This window comes from Anabrus simplex, chromosome 5 (genome assembly GCF_040414725.1).
Source record: "Anabrus simplex isolate iqAnaSimp1 chromosome 5, ASM4041472v1, whole genome shotgun sequence".
Classification (NCBI taxonomy): domain Eukaryota; kingdom Metazoa; phylum Arthropoda; class Insecta; order Orthoptera; family Tettigoniidae; genus Anabrus; species Anabrus simplex.
In genome coordinates, this window is record NC_090269.1 from 255,131,548 (window position 1) to 255,148,210 (window position 16,663).

Sequence of the window (16,663 nt, forward strand, 5' to 3'; positions counted from 1 at the left end):
GTGGCCCTTGTGGCCCTTTGTGGCCCTTGTCTTTCTTTGACTGATACCTTCATTTTTTGAAGTGTCAGATCCCTTCCAATTTTTCTCTCTGATTAGTGTTATATAGAGGATGGTTGCCTAGTTGTACTTCCTCATAAAATAATAATCACCACCGCTTTTCCAGTAGGTAGAGGATTTGGAGAATGAGCAGCGTACATTCCTTCAGGACAAGGATATACTCAGAGTCCATCCTCAGTGAGACCTGAACTAATTTTCCCACTCTAGCAGTGGTTATCTACCCCCAAAAGGCTAAGCTGATCCTTCCTCTCTGTGTTGTGGTTATAATGTGTCCTGGGCAGTAGCGTGCGTTGTCGGGCCACTACACCAAAATCTTTTCATCCTTGTCTGATTGAAAAACATTTTTATTGCCCGAGATAACTGACTATTAGAATTCTGGGGTTGTTGAGGCAAAAGGAAATGCATGATTCTCTATGGCCCAGCATAAGGGCTTCCTTTCTGGTGGGTCTGTGATGATGTATATCGAGCGTGGAGATGTTGGTGAACTGTTATAGAACACATTGGCAAATGAAGATTTGTTTCTATCACTGTAGTTGGGAGTAATGAATATTTATTATTGGCTTCTACAGTGGCCCTATTTTGCTCCCTGGTGGCCTTTCTAGGTCTTTCCTCTTTTGACATGTCTTCAGACCATCCATGCCGTCCTCCTGAAATGTTCTTATCCATAGCCTCACTGTTTCTTTTGTGTAGCCAACTACTTTGGAAAGATTAATGACTGGGCAATTGTATTCCCACTTACTTACAGTGTGGCCTCTGGTTGTCTCAGGTGTACAGATTATGAAGGAAGTTTGGAAATGTATCAGTCTAACATTTTTCCTACTGTATACAGCAACTGGAGTAACTCCATCCACCAGTAGGTTATTGGCCAACAAACTGCTACTGTTATAATACACTTGCATTCTAGTTAATGGACCCATGCATTTCCTTTGTGTTTGCTTAATCCACACATGCTTACACGGTAAATCACTGTTCTCTGTCTGTTTCCTACATTCACACTGAATTGATTATTTGCATAGATTACAAACAAATACCATTTTTAAAATGTATCGAATTGTGAATTATTGAACTGTTGCTAACATCATTCGAAAATAAATGGAAAGTCGATTGCCATTTTAATATTCCAGACTTACAAAGTTGTTGAGGTGGGGGCATTACATGGCAATCAGAAATAGTTACATTCAAGTTATGATGATCCTTCTTCTTTTTCTTCTTCTTTGGCACTGAATGAGACAGGTTTGTAGCCCCTTGGTGGGAATTTTCCAAGTGGTAAAGAGTTCATAAATTCCTTATCCTCCATATATTTAATTCAACTGTCCACAGCTTGTTCATTTTATCTTAAATGTGTATGGTTTATTTTTTCCTGTACAGTATCATATTCAATGAGAGAATTAGAGCTCTCAGATTGTAGACTGTTTTATGTGATTACTTACTATGAAACTCAGGGACTTTTGTGCCATGAAATAACTAACCTCTTTGTGCCTTACAGAACTGACTGGGCCACTGCTAAAATTATATTAGGAGATACAAACTTCCTGAAAAAGTTGCAGGAGTATGACAAAGATAATATCCCAGACAGTTTAGTAAAGAAACTGAAAGTGTATGTAGATCATCCTGATTTTGTACCTGAAGCTGTCGCTGCTCATTCCAAAGTGTGCAAATCGATGTGCATGTGGGTGAGGGCTATGGACAGCTATGCCAAGGTGTACCGTGTTGTGGAACCCAAGAGAATGAAGTGAGTACAATTAAAATATTAATCTCTTCTTTACTTGCTTTATGTGCCCCATCAGGTTGCTGACAAGTTCAAAGTGAAGTCCATGGTTTGATACCATCAGGCTATTTCTCATTCCCTCTATGAAAGTTCCTCGAGGGAAGGAGAGGGCCAAATATTAATTGCTGAGAAAAGAATTGACTGGATTCACTTTTTATTTTTAAACTGTTTCACTCTTTTGTGAGTTACTCACAACTCCTAGGACAAGAACTTCCATATTCCAAATAGCTGCACAAGATTTAATCATACACTGTCCATAATAACTTTAAAGTTATCGGAGTAAATAGGATCATTAATTTTCTAGGTTGGGTTAGTTTAACTTATTGCCCATATACACACCTGTAGCTGTTTCAGATGACAGCACCTGCTTGAACAAGTTCAACTGCATGGACTTGCACCACTAAAAATATTGTAAAAGAATGTGCACATGAGACAGAACTCCAGTTCAATTTGAATTTTTTATTCTTCTTGAAAATCAAACACCACTGATCTGCATTTAGTGCAATGACCCAGGTGGCAGATTCCCTATCAGTGGTTTAACTAGTTTTTTCTTAAATAATTTTGAAAAAGTTGGGAACTTACCGAACAGCTCCCTTGGTAAATAATTCCAATCCCTAATCCCCTCTTAGTCTTCTTTAATCATGTCATGGCAAATATGTTAACTCACTATTTTACATTTATCTTCTACCATTCCATATCTATCATTGTGTCATTGTCTGTATCCTGTTGTCTTATACTGCTCTTAACTAATGTGTATATTCCTCAAACTTGCTTTACTTTCCTTATTTTGACATTATTATTTATTATGTTCAAACCATTTCAGCCTATTCTTTTCATTTTATTATTAAATTGTTTTTACTATTATTTATGTCCATATGTCTTCTTTTCTGACTCCATGTCTTCTGACATAATTTCTATAATTTAATTTTGATCCCTCTTTACCTTGGCCAGACCTCTCCTGCATAAATCATAATAGGTAGCATACCTTGCTCAGTGAAAATTGAAGTGTTAAGGTATGTTCATTTCCCATAATAGATTCCATTCTCTCACTCCTCCAGCTGATTTCCACACCTAATCTTCAATTCTCCTTTATGGTAATATGCTTTTTAAGTACCGGTACATTAGGTTTTCCACAACTCCAGCATCTTCATGATGTCAAAGACCTATAAAAATAAATAAACTTGTAGCTGATTGTAATCCTAGTATTATTATCAAAATGTTAGAGAACATAGGACAAAACTAGATTTACTCAATTACAATTTGCTCTACGTCACACCAGCACAGATAGGTCTTATGGCAATGATGAGAAACGGAAGGGTTAGAAGTGGGAAGGAAGCGGCCATGGCCTTAATTATGGTACATCCCCATGATATGCTTGTGTGAAAATGGCACACCACGGATAAACATCTTCAGGACTGTCGACAGTGCAGTTCAAACCCACATTCTCCCAAATACAAGCAGACAGCTATGTGACCAAACCATGCAGCCACTTGCTTGGCACTACATTTATTCAATGCAAATGTGTATTTGAGTGACATAGACATATTGATTTGCATCAAAACACGGCTCCATCAAGACTTTATGGTACGGAGGTCTGTAGTAATTTTTACTGACTGTACAGGATCAACAGGGCTAACAACAGAAGAGGAGAGGGTGTATTTGTGTCAGTTGGAAGGAATATAATGGTTCTAAACAGCTTGGTAACCAACCTTCACTCAGAGGCTCTGCTGCTAAAATTATTACTAAGGGGAAAGGTATGGTTCCCTGCTGCTGTTTATTAATCAGTCATCGAATAAATCATCAGTTATCTGCATTTAGGGCTGTTGCCCCGGTAGCTTCTTATCTCCTACCCACCCATTAGGATCTACAAATCTCACTCCCAGTTTCCCGCATACCCACTCCATAGTCTCATTTAAATCCCCAATCATCCTCCAGTCAGTATCCTTCCTGCACAATACATCACTTGTAACAATCCCTGAGACTTTTCTGTTTAGATCCTACTAGTAAAATTGGTCCCTGTCTGAAAGTTTTTTCATTTGCTTTATGTTGCACCAACACAAATAGGTCATATGGTGACGATGGGATAGGAAAGGCCTAAGAGTGGGAAGGAAGTGGCCATGGTCTTAATTAAGGATCAGCCCTGGTGTGAAATAATAATTACAAACTAATTTGAATGGCTTTTTCACAGGAGCTGGTAGTCCCTTCCTGCTTCTTTGTATAGTGCCGGTAATAAATTTTCCAACTAAATATAAATGTTTTGCAAGGGGGATTGATGTAAAATAATTATCTGCATAAACAGGAAGACCTTTCATAAAATAATTCCCCAGGCTAGTCCATTATTTTTTATTTCATTTTTGTCTTCAATGGATTTTGCTCCTTGACATGTAAAAGTCTTGACACAATACTTACTAACTGCATCACACAACATCCAAAATTTTATCCCCCACTTGTGATGGTGCTTATTCAACATATATTGGAGTAGTTGTGTACGGCATTCAGTTCCAACTAAACTTTCATCTCTGGATAGTTGCTGATGAGGAGTATAATGATGTCTAAATAGCCTAATAGTATGGTCTACGAGAGGCTGAAATTGAGCACAGGGATCATATTTTGGAGAGCCAAAAGGAGAAAATTTAACTTAGTCAACTAAATAACATTTTTTGAAAGAAGCTGAATTCCATTTCTTGAAACCATATGTCCAAACCAATGTGTAATGAAATGGTTTACAATATTCCAATAAGAAACAATACTAGGTTTCCTTATTAGTCTCATATTCAGGGTGACAGCAACAAACACCCTTATTTCATTAATTGTAGTGCATCTCCAACATCAAGATTGAGATTTAGGTGACAGTCTGTTACATGTAAAGAGTTTGTCAGGGTAACAATTGGTCTCTGTTATTATAAGGTGTAGCAGAGAAAAACTAAAAAATGAACTCAAGTATGATTTGAGTGGAGAATCAGATGGAGGGGCATGTTTAGGTCCAGGAAATTCCATGAAGGAGACATAAAGTTGAGGAATCTTGTCAGGTTTGTTGGGAGAAATTTCCATAAAATTTTCTCCAGACACATAATCATCATCATCTTTGTCATCATTAGTTTCATCTACCACTACATTCACAGTAGCTCTAGTGCCACTAGAAATAAAGGAACATCTCTTCTTTAGCTGCAGTGATCCAGGGGATATGTCCAGTATAATTTTGTTACTATTCTCTGAACTAAATTCATTATCACTATCCAGTAACATATCATCTGCGTTAACTTCATTATTCTATAATAAATCATCTGAGTTAACTTCACATTGTTCCAAATACCCCATTAATTTATCGTCGTCAACACCCACTGAAAAAATATCACATGAATCACTTGCCATTTTATTTTCACAAATTCACGCACTGCAAGGAGCAATCTCTTACTGACCAGCAGTATTTCTAAACACAGGAAGCAACTCTTATGAAAGCTAGAACACCCTCTTAAAACTGCCAAAGCATAGTCAGGCACACAATAACTTGTAGTCTCTTCACTATAGATTGTCACAAAAGTATGCACGTCACTATAGGCTGCCACAAAATTATGTATATCATAGAATTTTATGCCAGGTGATATAATCGGTGTTGACAACTCCCAACTGGATTTTTTAAGGCTGATCTGATCGGCTTTGGAAGTTTAAAGGGCTGGTGCTTGTACTACTGCCTGGCTTCAAGAGGGTTAACAGAAACACCCTTAGTTTAATCTTCTGCAGTCATTCAGACATCAATGTCTCCAGGAGCATAGAACTGTTAGTACCTTAAGGCCATCACCATTCTGTATTATGTGCATCACTACTGATGACTGTCACCATCCTGCATTATGTGTATTGCTGTTGATTACTTCATTCTGTCATGGCACTGTAATTAAACCAGACGTTCATTATAATTACAAGGAACCCAGATTTGTTTTAATTTACATGGAACTTCAGCACACCAACTGGAATCCCATGCACGAATGCACAGACATAAATGTTGCTGTCGGCATGTTTTATGAAAAAATTTACTCTGTTATAAACAAGTGTGCTCCACTAATTGTTTCCTACTCTTCTGGGAATATACTAAAGCCAGTGAATTGGGATATAGTACTATATCTGAAAATCTTATTTGATCACTGTTGGAATGAATTTGCTCTACCAAATTAATGGAGAGTTTCTATAGCAGCCCCAGTGTACAAAAGGAAGGGTGGTAAATAGGCCAGTCAATTTGACATATGTTACATGTTAACTTTGGGAAAGCATTCTTTTTTATTATATTAGACATGTTTGCAAAATTAGTAACAGGTTTGACAGAGAGCACTTTGGGTTTAGGAAAGGTTATTCCAGTGAATCTCAACTGGTAAGAGGCACTACCAAACTAGTCAAAAAAAAAGGAAAGCAACTTAAAGCAATGCCCCAGGTTGTGGAATCCAGAGTTCGAGTCCTGAGGGAGGGAGTGAATCCTCTGCATGGAAGAATGATGGCTATGGAGACTTGTTCCAAACTCACCAGCAGTTAGAGCAGTTCCTGGATTGCTCCCATGTTACGATGGGACCACTTCCTGGTGGATGTTCTGGATCCAGTGCGAGAACATTATGAGATAAGATTTGAAATCAGAAGGAAATTACATAATGCTTTTAAAGAATAAAACTCTGGAAAGTCTACCATTTTTCATGATCAAATATTATTTTTACCCAAGAATCATGATAATTTGAACAAATATTGATTAATCTCATAGTAATAAAATATTTCTGGAACACAGTACAGTAAAACTACCCAAATATTTCACCCACCAATCAAGAACTTAAATGATTTGACTCTAAATGAAATAGAAAGCAGCATAAGGACCCAAATTATTATTTATAATATAACAATAATAACAAGAAATTGTAAGTATCTTAAATACAATATATACAGAAAACCTACCCAAACAATCAGTGTTGCTCTCAGGACCAACAACAATAACTCTGTATCTAGATCATAAAAAATAACAATGTAATAATAACCAAACTGATAAAGGAAACACAATGGTTTTAATAATTAAAGACGAAGGCACAAAAAATTGAGCAAGAATACATAAAAACTGAGCAGTTCTTTTCAGATAGTAATTTCTTGAAAAAAATAAGGATCCCATCAGTAGAAACCAAAAAGATATCAATTTTAAAAAATTTCCACATATCTTTACAATGATCATACTTACTTACTTACTCCTCGGCGCTACAGCCCTTGTAGGGCTTGGCCTCTCTGACGATTGTAGCCCAATCTTCACGATCTTCTGGACGCCTCCTCCATCTTCTTATTCCCATCTTTCTTAAATCCTCCTCCACATCATCCAGCCATCTTTACCGGGGTCTTCCTTTCCATCTTCTACCACCTGGATTTCCCTTATAGATCTTCTTGACAGCCCTATTACCTGGCATTCTCTCCACGTGTCCCAACCACCTTAATCTGTTGCTTTTTATTTCGGTTACGATACTTGGATGTCCATAGAGTTCTTCCAATTCCTTGTTTTCCCTTATTCTCCACAATTCCCCTTCCTTCACCGGGCCAAAAATCTTTCTCAGTATTTTTCTCTCCCATCTGTTCAACAGTTCTTCATCTACTTTGGTCATTGTCCATGTTTCAGAGCCATAAGTTACCACTGGTCGTAGTACTGTTCGATAGACTGTCAACTTTAATCTTCTACCAAGGCTACGTGATCTAAACACTTTCAATAAAGCTAAGTAAGCCCTATTGCCCGCAGCAATCCTCGCTTTTATTTCTTCTTTCATGTCATTATCTTTTGTCACCAGCACTCCTAAATACTTAAACTTTTCACATCTCTCGTAGTTAATCCCATTTAATTTTATGCACTTGTCTTCCCTTACTACGGTCCTCCTAGATGCAAACAAGTAACGAGTTTTGGCATTATTCACTCTTAGGCCCATTTCACCTCCTTCCTTTTCTAATCTATCCAGTCCTTCCTCTAGGTCTTTCAATCTTCTAGACAGCATATCAACATCATCAGCATAAGCCAGATTCTGTGTTACACGGTTGAACAACGTACCGCCTGGATTACTGACCTCCACCTTTCTCATCACACGCTCCAAAACCACATTGAAGAGCAGGGTAGATAACACATCCCCTTGCCGCAAACCTTGGTTTACTTCAAACTCTTTAGTAAGATTTTCTTCTATTTTAACCATGCATTTAGTACCTGTTAGGGTCATTTGTACCAGTCTTATCAATTTAGTTGGGAACTCCATGTCCATCATTGTTTGATACAGTTTCCTTCTCTTCACACTATCATAAGCCTGCCGAAAGTCCACAAACAGCTGATGCACATCCACATTATATTCATAGCATTTCTCCATTATTTGCCTGACAGTGAAGATGTGATCTGTTGTTGATCTACCCTGTCGAAAGCCACTTTGGTAGTCTCCTAGTATCTGCTCAACCAGTGGAGTGAGTCTCATAGACAAAACCTTGGCTAAGACCTTATAAACCACACTAAGCAAAGATATACCTCTATAATTTTCACAATTCGCTTTATCTTTCTTCTTATGAATTGAGCTAATAATTGCTAAGCTCCAATGCTCTGGCATTTGTTCTGTTTCCCAAACTTCCACAATTAGTTGGTGAACAAGTTGCGTCAACTGCTCACCCCCGTATTTAATCATCTCAGCTGAAATGTTATCACTTCCTGGAGCCTTATTATTCTTCAAGTACTTAATTGCCGTCCTCACTTCTTCTATAGATGGTACAGGCACTGGTTTTAAATCTAGGCTAGGATCCTGCCAAGGCTGCCCATCCACTTCTTCCAATCTCACCGTCTCTGCAGCCACATTCAACAGTTCACTAAAGTATTCCGCCCATCGGTCAAGAATCCGGTCTCTTCCCCCAATCATGTTTCCTTCTTTATCTCTACAGAATACAGCATGTGGTTGAAAACCTTTCTGTACATCCTTTATTTTCCCATAGAACTTCCGTACTTCTTGCATATCATATTGTTCCTTCAAATCTGTAATCCATTTCCTCTCTGCCTCTCTCTTCTTTCTCCTACAAATTCTGTCTGCCTCTTTCCTCTTCTTCCTAAATTCTTCTACATATGTTCTTGTTTTCCTGCTGAACATTTTCTTCCTTGCTTCATTTCTTTCCTCAACTGCTCTTCTGCAATCATCATCAAACCATCCTTGCCTTTCGGTCTTTACCTCAACTCCTAGTACTTCATCCGCAGTTTCCTGCAATGCATCCCTCAATAAAATCCACTTTCCTTCGATGTTTTCCACTGCCCAGCTTTGTTGTTTAGCCTCCAATTTCTTCTCCATCCTGCATTCATATAGTTGTGCAGTTTCTTTATCTTTCAATTTTGAGACCATATATCTCCTTGGAGCTTTCCCTTTCTTAGCAGACCTGTAAGTTGCAATACGTTGCCTGTATTTTACCCGTACCAAGTAATGGTCCGAATCACAATCAGCTCCCCTACAACTGTCAACTTGTAGTACGTGAGATGCATGTCTCCTATCAATTACTACATGGTCTATTTGATTAAAGAAGACACCATCTGGTGAACACCAAGTGGGTTTCCGTATATTCTTTCTCTGAAACCATGTACTCTTTACCACCATTGAGTTTCCCATGGCAAAATCAATTAGCCTCTGTCCATTATCATTTGACTCATCATGCAAACTTTCCTTCCCAACTGTCTCCCTATAGGCTTCTTCTTTACCCACTTTAGCGTTGAAATCTCCAAGTATGATTTTTACATCTTGTCTTGGGATGCATTCTATTTCTTGTTCCAATTGTCCATAGAACATGTCTTTCTCTTCATCCTCAGCCTCTTCTGTAGGTGCATACACACACACAAGGGTGATATTGAAAAAATGGGCCTTCATCCTTAGAGTGCATATTCTTTCATTTACAGGTTTAAAATTCAAAACTGCTGACTTATATCTGTCATCCACTAGGAAGCCTGTGCCACCTATTGTACCTTTGGCTCCTCCACTATGCAGAATTGTATATCTACCACTTCTAAAAACACCATTTCCTTTCCATCTGACTTCCTGAATTGCTGCTATTCCAATATTATATTTCTCCATTTCTTGTTTTAGATTGTTTAGGGCTCCTGGTTTATTCAGGGTTCGTACATTCCAGGTTGCTACATACATATCATATTTCCGTTTGCATCTTCCATTTCCTCGCGTGGGTCGTTTACCATTATCATCAGTCCGGCTGTTCTTGTCTGTGAGTTTCGTAACGAGTTGTTTTTCCAATATAGGGTTGTTAGCCCCGTGATCAACCCCCAACCTGGAGGACCAGGGTATCCCTCTTAGTCTGGCCTATCACCTTTGACCTGTCCGGCTTGGGTGGCCCTACCAGGAGCTTATGCTCCCGCCGGCATAGCTCTCAGGATCACTTAGGCACGCAAGCTCCCACATCGCGACAAGATGAAGATACCAGCGTGGGAGTTTACAATGATCATGAACTGTTAAAATACACTGAATGGCCAAAAGTCATGGGAAGACACTGAATGCGATGTTAATAATGAGTTGCTCCTCAGCAAACCCCCAAACCTGCAGCAATACAGCGAGGCATCGACTCTACAAGGTGTTGAATTTGTTCTGGAGGGATCTGGACCCACACATCCTGCACTGCTACCCACAATTGGTCTTGTGTAGTTGGTGCGGGTTTCATGGAGCTTACACCAGCATCGACAGCATGGCATAAATGCTCTATTGGATTAAGATCGGGGGATCTGGAGGGACAATCTATGGTCGTAACTTTACTGGAGTACTCCTCCAATCACCTGCATGCCACCACAGAGCATTCACATGGTGCATTGCCCTGTTGAAACATGGCATCTCCATCAGGGTATTCTAGGGCCAGATAGGGATGCAGATGGTCTGAAAGAATGTTTACATAATGTGCACCTGTCACTGCTCCCTGCAGCCAGACAATGGGGCCTAATTGCGACCATGAGAATGCCACCCAGACCAAAACTGAGCCACCTTCCACCTGGACAAAACCTTGTTGACACACAGGATCCATAGCTTCATGGGGCATGTGCCACACAGTCATGCGCCCATCAACTCGATACAACTGGAACCGGAATACATCAGATCATACACGCACCGTCTCTGTTCCATGGTCCATTGCCAATGTTCACAGGCCCATGCACATTGTTGAGCTCTGTTTTGAGGTGTCGGCAAAGGGACATGAGTTGTTTGTCAGTTGGTGAAGCCTATGCCTCCTTACAGTCCTGGTAGAAATGGATTCCTGACTCCCAGAATTCAACTGGGTGGTGATCTGACTCACAGTAGCCCGTTGAGCGCTCAGTATGGTTCTGAAGAGTCAACATGATGTACGTTCATTAAACACTTGTGGTCTTCCCATGTGGCTATTTACCTTTAATTCCAGTTCTAAAAAAAATCAACTTTAATTAATTAATGAATTTATTTATTTATTTATTTATTTATTTATTTATTTATTTATTTATTTATTTATTTATTTATTTATTTAAGCAGACCCAGCCAAAAGCTGGAAACTGCAGATTGATTGATTGATTGATTGATTGATTGATTGATTGATTGATTGATTGATTGATTGATTGATTGATTGATTGATTGATTGATTGATTGATTGATTGATTGATTGATTGATTGATTGATTGATTGATTGATTGATTGATTGATTGATTGATTGATTGATTGATTGATTGATTGATTGATTGATTGATTGATTGATTGATTGATTGATTGATTGATTGATTGATTGATTGATTGATTGATTGATTGATTGATTGATTGATTGATTGATTGATTGATTGATTGATTGATTGATTGATTGATTGATTGATTGATTGATTGATTGATTGATTGATTGATTGATTGATTGATTGATTGATTGATTGATTGATTGATTGATTGATTGATTGATTGATTGATTGATTGATTGATTGATTGATTGATTGATTGATTGATTGATTGATTGATTGATTGATTGATTGATTGATTGATTGATTGATTGATTGATTGATTGATTGATTGATTGATTGATTGATTGATTGATTGATTGATTGATTGATTGATTGATTGATTGATTGATTGATTGATTGATTGATTGATTGATTGATTGATTGATTGATTGATTGATTGATTGATTGATTGATTGATTGATTGATTGATTGATTGATTGATTGATTGATTGATTGATTGATTGATTGATTGATTGATTGATTGATTGATTGATTGATTGATTGATTGATTGATTGATTGATTGATTGATTGATTGATTGATTGATTGATTGATTGATTGATTGATTGATTGATTGATTGATTGATTGATTGATTGATTGATTGATTGATTGATTGATTGATTGATTGATTGATTGATTGATTGATTGATTGATTGATTGATTGATTGATTGATTGATTGATTGATTGATTGATTGATTGATTGATTGATTGATTGATTGATTGATTGATTGATTGATTGATTGATTGATTGATTGATTGATTGATTGATTGATTGATTGATTGATTGATTGATTGATTGATTGATTGATTGATTGATTGATTGATTGATTGATTGATTGATTGATTGATTGATTGATTGATTGATTGATTGATTGATTGATTGATTGATTGATTGATTGATTGATTGATTGATTGATTGATTGATTGATTGATTGATTGATTGATTGATTGATTGATTGATTGATTGATTGATTGATTGATTGATTGATTGATTGATTGATTGATTGATTGATTGATTGATTGATTGATTGATTGATTGATTGATTGATTGATTGATTGATTGATTGATTGATTGATTGATTGATTGATTGATTGATTGATTGATTGATTGATTGATTGATTGATTGATTGATTGATTGATTGATTGATTGATTGATTGATTGATTGATTGATTGATTGATTGATTGATTGATTGATTGATTGATTGATTGATTGATTGATTGATTGATTGATTGATTGATTGATTGATTGATTGATTGATTGATTGATTGATTGATTGATTGATTGATTGATTGATTGATTGATTGACAGTAAAGTTAGGGTTTGTGATCTTCACTTACTCTTAACCACATAACTTACAGAATAATAAAAGAAATATAAATATTCTATTAGGCCTACAAAGCCAAAGTTCAACAAATAAAATAAAATAAATCCAAAGCATAAAAGTAAAAGAGAAACAGTACATCATAACCAAAAGTGAAAACAGTTCTATCAGTGATATTACTTAACTCTATGTAGATGACCTGAAAGCTAAATATTATATAAATATACACCATAATAATAAAATAATAATAATCACCTAACATAACTTATAGGAATAAACAGTATCTTTTAGGTGTACAATAAAACGTCAATGTTTCTAGCCAACATACCACAATCACACAACTTATTTATTTAGGAAATACTTCCTCTCATGCAGGTGCCTTGTGACAATGTATACTTTTATATTAAGTTTTGGAAAAATAGATATAATCTTGAGAAATTGTAGCAGTTGTAGCAATTATTTCTTAGAATTATTACTTCACAAGTCACACAAAACAGTCAGCGGTATTCAACAGCACAGGCTTTTCTTCAAAATAAAACCTACATTGTGACTTGCAGTTTTTTTCCAAAGAATTGTGTAACATAATTCAGGTTGTGTTTTAAGTGGTGCAGTTTATCGTAATCACAAAGATACATACACGAGATGCTGTCAATTATGTACATTGTTCTATTTACAAATTATATACACATTAATGAACCAACGTCTTGAACTGAATTGAAGAAGAAGAAGAAGACTGCCACATTAGCATGTCACCCAACTACAAAACACTACCAATACAACATAGCATAACAACTTCAACGGAACATGAGTTCACATACTCGAGAATGACTCACACTCGCAACTCAACTCAACTCAACAATCCAAGACTGTCTCTTTATATACCTTGCCTGGCCAGGCTTCTAGAAAAGTATGACACAACATGCTTTCTCTCGTCTTCTCGAATCTCCAATAACCTATGTACAAATGGATAGGACATTCTATAAAACTCGAGTGACAAAGGTGCGTTGTTCTAGACTATTATCCTATGTTGCACAACATTACACTGGATTTATACATCATATTTACAGGTAATAATGAATTACATACCATTAATTATGTGTTCTTACATTAAATAAAGTTGTATTAATATACATGCAGCAGAAGTTTCGTGACATAACCTCACATGTTTTGTTACACAAGACAGATCATACAACACACAAATAATAAATGATACAACCATGATTTATACCAAATAAAGTCTGTACGTAAGTATGTAGATAATAATAATAATAATAATAATAATAATAATAATAATAATAATAATAATAATAATAATAATAATAATAATAATAATAATAATAATAATAATAATAATAATAATAATAATAATAATAATAGCAGCTTGATATTGGCATTATTTACCCATGGGTTGAAGAATATTGTTTTCAAGTTATATTAGTCAGTGAACCAGAAAACTGTCCAATTTAGAATATTTTCCCAGTCCCGTGAATTGTGGTTTAATATTCATGTAAGTTTAGCTATATTTAGAGCAACCTGTTTGACATAGAAATGGAAGGAAATTTTGCTATTTTAATGGAAGAAAGTGTGTAAATTTTCTTCCTAACCATTTTCAGTACATGTGTATTCCAAATGTTTCTAAGATGTTCGAGATATCGAGATAGCATTTGGCCAGGAAATGAACTTGGACCATCTGGCTGTAAGGTGGTAACTCTATCTGTAGACTATGACAGGAATTTTCCATGTTGTTTGGACATCCTTTACTGTAGGAATCAATTGAATGTGCTAGAACAACCAGTTGGTACACCCGTACAATTGTGAATGTTATTCTTGCCTACAATTGGGATGGTATTATCATAAAGCATACTGTTCCCTCAAGGCAGAATATTAATGTGGAGTACTGGTGCTTTTTTATGCAAAACAAATCGCAAGAAGTGCTGAGAAGCAAATAACAGCACTTCATTCATAACCCGCCCATCATTATACATGACAAAGCCAGCATGCATGTATCAGGAACGGTGTCTGATTTGTTCAATCACTGGGGCTGGTAAGTGCTCTACAATCTGCATACTCTCAGGATTTAAGTCCCTGTGACTTTGACCTAATCCCTAAAATGAAGGAACGACTGCATAGAATTCACTTCCGAACAGCTGAAGATGTGCTGCAAGCATTTGATCGCTCTCTTTACACCATCCAGTGATTAGGCAGTGCTGACGGTATCCAAAGGCTTCCGCATCAATGGGAACATGTTGTACATAATGCTGGTAGTTACATTGGAGGCCTGTACAACCTAGAACTTTGTATGTATGTTATATATCTAGAAAATAAATACTGCAGTTGTCACTACTACAAAAATACAGCTGTGTATGTACTGAGGTAGGAACATCAAAGAGAACATATAACAGAATAAACACAATGACATGTCATTGTAGTTGGTAGAATATATCCACAGTATCCCCCTGCTTGTTGTTATAATTTGAATGTTGACATCTGTTTTCCCACAGTAAAAAATGTTCAAGACATTGCAGGGTGTAATGAAAATCATTTTATTTTCCGTATTGAAAGAATCTCAATAATAATATAAGAGAATTTATTGGACTCCAACCTATTCAATACATTACAGGATGTTAACATTTTTAGTTAAACATCGTTAAAGTGGAGACGTGTTTCGCCCCCATGTGGGGCATCATCAGTCATATCAAAGCACCTCAGATTTAAACCAGACATCTGGTTGGAAATTATGAACATAATATGTGAGAAAGAATACATTAGAAAACACGTACAAGGTCCTATCCTAAACGAAATAACAATGGACTAGTTACACATGATAAAATACGCTAGTGGTTTCTTAATATTAAAATGCGGCCATCATATGTACAGTATAACAATGAAAGTAATCAAAGTCTATATGATATTGAGTTCGATGGTAGTTCTACGTAGTATATACAAATGTTGGCAAAATAAAATACAATTTATAATTACTGTACACCTATTTATAATTGTTAAAATTGATGAGGTAAAACATTCCAATTTGTCTATTTTGACTATAAAAAGAGGCCGTGCTAAGACAGAGTTAAAACAACACCGGCTTCAAATGAAGATAGTTAAAAACATCATTAGATTCTTCCTAATTGACTAGAGGTTTGCGTATATTTTGTTGTTGAAGTGTGGGAAAGTCAGTTGTTGGTTGAATGGGCAACGGTCGAAAATGTTGTGCAGTGCATTCGGTGTTTGAGCTGTCCTACATGTGAGGGAATCTGAAAATGGAGGATTTGTCTTAATTAGTTAAGTGAAATAATGGAAAAAGAGAAAAAAGGGGCAGATCATTGAGAAATGAAAGATGTGAAAGTTAAAACTCACCTTGAAAGCTGTTGAGCTGTTACCTAATTGCTAGGAGGTTTGTGGAGCACTGGCTGTCGCTAATGTCCTGCTCCTCGTGTTGTATGTGTGACGTCTTAGAGGAGGGGAGTGGATTTGAGAAGGCAGAACTGTGGGTATGTGATTGGCGCTTGGGGAGGAGTTGTGTGTATTGGAGGGAGAATAGGGGCGCGATGAGTTGAGCGGCTTAGTGGAGGTACTTGGAGAGCTTGTTTTGAGGACGTTAACAAGTCTTTTGTCTTTCAGATTGAAACTATTGAGCGAAAATATTAATTGTTTGTAAAGAGGGCTTCGGTTGTCTATTGGATCCTTTAAATTTTTATTCTTATTATATTTTTGGTCCAAAAAAATGTATAAGTTTTCGAACTCGGTCATGAGCCTGCCTTTATCTAGTCTTTTTAA

At 36.6% G+C, this 16,663-nt stretch overlaps 1 protein-coding gene across 1 annotated transcript in view; it reads left to right on the plus strand.

Annotated features, from left to right (window-relative positions):
* Dhc16F (Dynein heavy chain at 16F) overlaps positions 1–16,663 on the plus strand; it is a 1,052,459-nt gene that overhangs the window by 693,488 nt on the left and 342,308 nt on the right. Inside the window, exon 44 of the mRNA XM_068227815.1 lies at positions 1,544–1,789. Coding sequence (XP_068083916.1) covers positions 1,544–1,789 — 246 coding nt within the window. The remainder of the gene's footprint in view (positions 1–1,543; positions 1,790–16,663) is intronic.